Source organism: Rosa chinensis, chromosome 2 (genome assembly GCF_002994745.2).
Source record: "Rosa chinensis cultivar Old Blush chromosome 2, RchiOBHm-V2, whole genome shotgun sequence".
In the NCBI taxonomy this organism is placed as follows: Eukaryota; Viridiplantae; Streptophyta; class Magnoliopsida; order Rosales; family Rosaceae; genus Rosa; species Rosa chinensis.
Genome location: NC_037089.1, coordinates 62,698,877 through 62,704,235, shown reverse-complemented (window position 1 = coordinate 62,704,235; position 5,359 = coordinate 62,698,877). Strand labels below are relative to the sequence as shown.

The window sequence follows — 5,359 nt, the reverse complement described above, 5'->3', positions numbered from 1 at the left end:
TTTTACGAACAAACAAAACTTGTACCCCCTTTTATTTTCCTTCATGATAACTGTTCCATTATTCAAAGACACCCACATAAACACTTACAGAAAGAAGGATGTAATATACCAATGATTACTGAAGTTGCTGTTAAGATTTCTCCATTAGTCTATTCAAACATTCTTTCCAATCTGAAACCTTGTCATCTCCATTCACCACCTATATAATATCACACAATACAGTAAACATTGTTTAATTGCGTTACCCTCTTATCAAGAAAATCATAAAAGGGAATATGTAGAGAGGAGTAGAGGACAGAGATAAAATAAATTAAAACAGGTTTTTCACTGGTAAAGACATCATCCTATTTTCTTATATCACCTTTCACTTAGTATTGTTCCATTTTTAGATTTTTCCCTCAATTACTAGTTTTGGAGTATCAACTTGTTGTTAGTAACATCTTTCCACTGCAATGACTCCATATTTGTCGTGTGCTTGCCTAAGTCATAACTATGAACATCCTAACGACAGCTAAAACATTAACAGATGTGGTAACTTCATCCAGAATTTCTTCAAAAAAGAGAAACCCAGATACTACTTTGTTTATTTCTATAAGTGTATGTTTACCTCAAATATGAATCTTTCCTTGGGGACTGCATCAACTGCTTCCACACAAATAAAGGCCGCATCCTCTTTGCTAAGAGTTCCTTTTGCTGCAGTTCCCTGTCATAAACAACGCAAAGTGAGTTTATTACTCGCCTATAGAAATCAGCAATCAGCCAAACAGAACGAGTTCACAGTATCTACTAGCTGTTACCCATTCCAACCTTTCATCCTAATGAACTGTTATATCTCTATTACTATTTATCATGGAAATCTTTTATCATCAATTACCTACCAGGCTAGGAAGAAATCATACAACTTATAATAAGCGAGTTTTTACAAGGGTTTAGGATTTAAAAATTCAGTTTACTGGAATTTCAGAATAAAAGTGAGGAGGGGTTTATGTCAATTATGGGGTCTTTCCAGTACTATGTTTTGTTCGTCTTTTCCTGCTTGGATTTGTGTTTTATCAACTGTCTTTTGTTTTCTGCAGATTCTTGTGCAAGTCTGCTGTATCAGCAGCTACTTGTCTGTGGACTGTTTCTCTTTCATTTGAAAAAAGGGCCATTGCAATACACCTAGAATCTCCAACTCCCAATGTACTTTTGTATCATATGAGCGAACTTTACATATTGATCTATTCAGACATTGTCTATGATTGCTTACAATTGCTAAAAAATCCAGGCCTCCTTCACAAAATGTGAATACCACATATTTTTCTCCCATGTGTATTAGACTATAGGAATATGAAGGAATAATAACAGTGAGCAGACTGATTTGAATATAGCAAAGCGCATGAAGAAATTATGCATAACTGACCCACATATGACATATGTTTAGTTCCATAATGGCTCCATGAAAAGAAGGAGAAAACTTTGGTGCCAACTAACCTTTTCAAAGCTAAAGCCCTGAGTTCCACCTGGAGAATTTTGTAACGAGCCAGCCCTGATGATGGTGTAAGGGATTCCTGAGGCCATCAGTATTGACTCATCTTCTTCGGCTAATTTTCTTGCATTGCTTTTCATGAGAGCTTGAATGCCACCGGCACCTTTGTAAACAGACAACTGCTACCTTATTAATCACAGTAAAAACATTTCCTTTTTTACAGTGGTGATGTTATTTCTAACATTGAGAGAGAGAGGTACCTGAGATAAGAGAATGACATGGTTTACCCCTTTCAAGCTCCCAACAGTAGATAAGAAACCTTCCTGACAAAGAAAAAACATTTAAATGACATTTTCAACGTTTCAGTTTCAAAAGAGGTATCATGTCAAAAAGATCTCGACAACTAAGAAGCCAAATATGGCTTTGCAACAGTATATAGAGATAATATTAGGCTTTTAGAATTTGAAAGGTATGGTGATATAAAGTTGGTGAATTGGGATCTATGAATTATGTACGGAGCATGCTTTAAGTGATGATATAGGAAGACAAAATTAAGTCAGTAAGTTCCAGGTGTAGATATGCATACATTTGGGCATATTACTGTGGAAACTCCTCTCAGCACTCTCCTTAGGAATGGCTTGTCCCTTGAATCTCCAGTCAATGACTATGTAAACAAAATCCAAAACCATGTAATCAGTATTTAAAGTACAATGACAAGAAACATGAACAAAGCAAGCGACATGAACAATAGAATATCCTTTCCATCTCAAAAGGGGTAAATTTACAGGAACTAATTCCCACCTACCTCAACATAAGTTCCAAATGCTTCAAGTGCAGCCCGCTTATCCTTCACCAATGCTTTTACTCTAGCTCTTTTGACAATCAATGACAATATTACCATCTACATTGGCTAGATATGACAGGGCTCAGAATCCATATTCTAAAATCAAGGGTAGTGTAACTGTAAGCACTGATCTTGAAGCATGTATATGATAAGTCCTTGACTAATATAACTCTAGATTTGTTGATTCAAATATATTACACCTAAACACATAAAAATGATTGTGCTCTAATGTTCAGGATCACTATAACATATTAGCTGTTTTCATTGGGCTGTGTACTTATGACAGTTTGAACTTAACTCACCACTTATACCTCTGTTTTCTATATCCCCATGTAGTATCTATGTAGATTCTGATCGATGTACATCAGAAAAATTAACAATGCCAGAAAACGCACCTGCCCCATCTCGCTATCTCCGTCAGTTACCAAAACAGCATCCCTGGTTTCATCTCCTTCTGCATAAGAACATGTCACAATTCTTTCGGAACCGAATGCATCATGAACATAGTTACATAAACATGCACAGATATCTAAACAAGCCATAACACCCACCTGATAATTCGTCCTCATCTTCAGCAACAGACCCATCCTTAGGTAAAAGTTCAGGTGCCCCATACCATTTCCTCAACTTAGGACCCCCTTCACACAATCAAACACAATGACTCAGAACAAAACAGCAAGTATGCACATAAAGCAACCAAATAATACCAATTTGGGTCCAGTAAGAACCTTATATTAGAGTAAGAATGATGAAAAAATAAAGATTTTTACCCTCAATGTAATCAAGAATTTGGTCTGTGAAACTAACTTTCTTCTTGGCAGCACAAACAAAAAGGCCACACCTTTGGGTGCTTAAAGATTGAGAATACAAAGCTCTGCATTGCTCTTGAGAATGGAAATTGAGTGGAGTTAGTAGAGAGAGAGTTGATGATGAACAAGGAAGTACACCCGCCATTGGTTTTTTCTTCCCATTGTCTCTCACATCCAACCGTTTTCTACTTTTCAAGTTGCCGCTAATGCTACAAGGGAGGATAAACGACATGCCGTTACAAGATTAAGTTTTTTTAATTTTTTTTTTATTTCTAAGAACCATCCGACCATGACATAGTCTCCTTTTTATAAGTGAGAGATTGTGAGTTCGACTCACAAAACACTAATTGTGGTATTTAAATTGTTTATCTGATAAAAAAAAAAAACCATAGATATTAAAAGAATACTTTGAATTTTCGAGCAAATTCCTAAGAGGCCGTGACCACTTACCCAATTTTAGTCTAAAAATTGCCCATTTGCTCCACTAACAATTTTTTAACCCCATTTACCCGATCTAACATATATGGACAGTATTGCCCTCATACTCTCTCTCTCTCTATCTCTCTCGACTCCCCTCAGTCACGGTCCAATCCTTCTCCTTCTCCTCTTCTCCCTTCAGGCCACCCTCTCCCACGCCACCACAGCCTACCCTTCCATTCCTGGCACCACCCCCGTCGACGTCTCCTCCAGCGCCACCGCCACCAACTTGATCCCCCCTCGCAGCGAAGTCCACGGAAACGGCCGAATCTTCGACATCAGCCACCGCTATAGCAGAAACCGGCGATAGGGACTCATTCGCCCCTGATCTCCTCCCCAACATGCCGGCGTTTGACTCCGTCGATGGCGTCAGCCAATTCCTCTGGCTCCCCAACAGCATGAAGAATGGCTCCATTGCTAACAACTCTGAGCTGAAGCTCCCCACCCACACAAGGACCCACGTCTTCGATCACTACTTCAACGTCGATACTCTCGACTTGGATGTCCGCCATCAGAGACGATCTCAACCGTCATGGTCCCCCAAGCCAGCCCCAAAATCGGGGCACTGCATCTGGACTCCGATCCCTTTACACAACCTTCTCGACCACTCTTGCATCGGCCTCACACTGCAGAGGGTGCCCATAGCACTTTTTTTCTTTTTTTTGAGTTCCGAGAATGGGGAAGGAAGAAAAAAAAAAGTGAACTTGTACAATTGAACATATAAATTGATCAATTGTGTCTGTACTATATGCATTTCACTTGAGGGCAATAATATGATTATTGGAGGGTAATAATATGATTATTGGAGCAATAATATGTTTATTAGGAGGCAATGATACGATTATCGGGAGACAATAATATGATTATTAGGAGGCAATAATACGATTATTGGAGGCAATAATATGATTATTGGAGGGCAATAATATGGTTATTGGGTATTATTACAGGGCAATAATATGGTTACTGGGTATTATTAGGGGGCAATAAATTCAAAAGCCGGAATTTGGTCACTAGTTCGGTAGCCGGATTCAAGATTCAGGTGAACGGTGGTTGGATTCAGGTCACTGGTCGCCGGAGTCAGTCACCGGAGTTGGCAGCCGGCCACTAATCACCGAAGTCCGGCAAGGTCTTCGATGACTTCTCTCTCTAAGTGAGAAAGAAAGAGAGGGCAAAAAAGTCCCAAAAATCAATAAAAAAGAATTAATTGGGTATTACGGAAATAACCTCTTATAGTGTTTTGGGTAAATGAGGTTAAAAAACTGTTAGTGGAGTAAGTGAGCAATTTTTAAGCTGAAATTGGGTAAATGATCATTTTCTCAATTCCTAATTGGTGTATGCAGAAGAAGATACCTTCAAATGAACATGTCCCCTAACTCATACAATGTACAAGTCAACATTTGCAATGCATTATGCACCTAAAAATTAAACTAATTGATATCTGGTTCATACAATTTATCATACCATCTTACAAAAATCAAGTTATACTAATCTTAAGAATCGCTAATAAATGGCTTGTTGACGTACACCAAAGAGAAAAAAAAAAAAACAAATGTCGATCTTGGAGGTACATGCCGGTTAAAACTCGCAATCCACACAAAAATCCAACTCAGTAATTTTTATAGTTTCAACATACAATCTCACAAAACCAAACTCTAGCTACCAGTCCCAACTCCCAAGCGAGACCTAATACTATAGGGCTAGGGCTGGCCATTTTAGTATTAAGATTCTAATAAGGTCTTGATAGTCATTAGCCACTCACTG

General features: G+C 38.4%; 1 protein-coding gene across 2 annotated transcripts; it reads right to left on the bottom strand.

Annotated features, from left to right (window-relative positions):
- Positions 1-3,292, bottom strand: LOC112189189. Of its 2 annotated transcripts, XM_024328461.2 has the most exons (9): positions 3,083-3,292; positions 2,864-2,950; positions 2,708-2,766; positions 2,274-2,369; positions 2,055-2,132; positions 1,729-1,791; positions 1,474-1,647; positions 608-703; positions 1-199 (listed from the first exon to the last, which is right to left on the bottom strand). In XM_024328461.2, the coding sequence occupies exons 1-9, from the start codon at positions 3,264-3,266 to the stop codon at positions 131-133; spliced, it is 906 nt and encodes a 301-aa protein (XP_024184229.1). In that variant the 5' UTR covers positions 3,267-3,292; the 3' UTR covers positions 1-130. The 2 variants fall into 2 exon arrangements, with proteins under 2 accessions (XP_024184229.1, XP_024184230.1); XM_024328462.2 differs by lacking the exon at positions 2,274-2,369.
- Between the last annotated feature and the right edge of the window lie 2,067 nt (positions 3,293-5,359).

Bases quoted from the DNA above. Each gene is read 5' to 3' on its own strand.
- LOC112189189 (XM_024328461.2), bottom strand. From the start codon at position 3,266: ATGGCGGGTGTACTTCCTTGTTCATCATCAACTCTCTCTCTACTAACT. The intron at 2,370-2,707 runs GTGCGTTTTCTG...TAGCCAATGTAG, and splicing joins GAGATAGCGAGATGGGGCAG to ATGGTAATATTGTCATTGAT. The intron at 704-1,473 runs GTTAGTTGGCAC...TGTTTATGACAG, and splicing joins AGGGCTTTAGCTTTGAAAAG to GGAACTGCAGCAAAAGGAAC.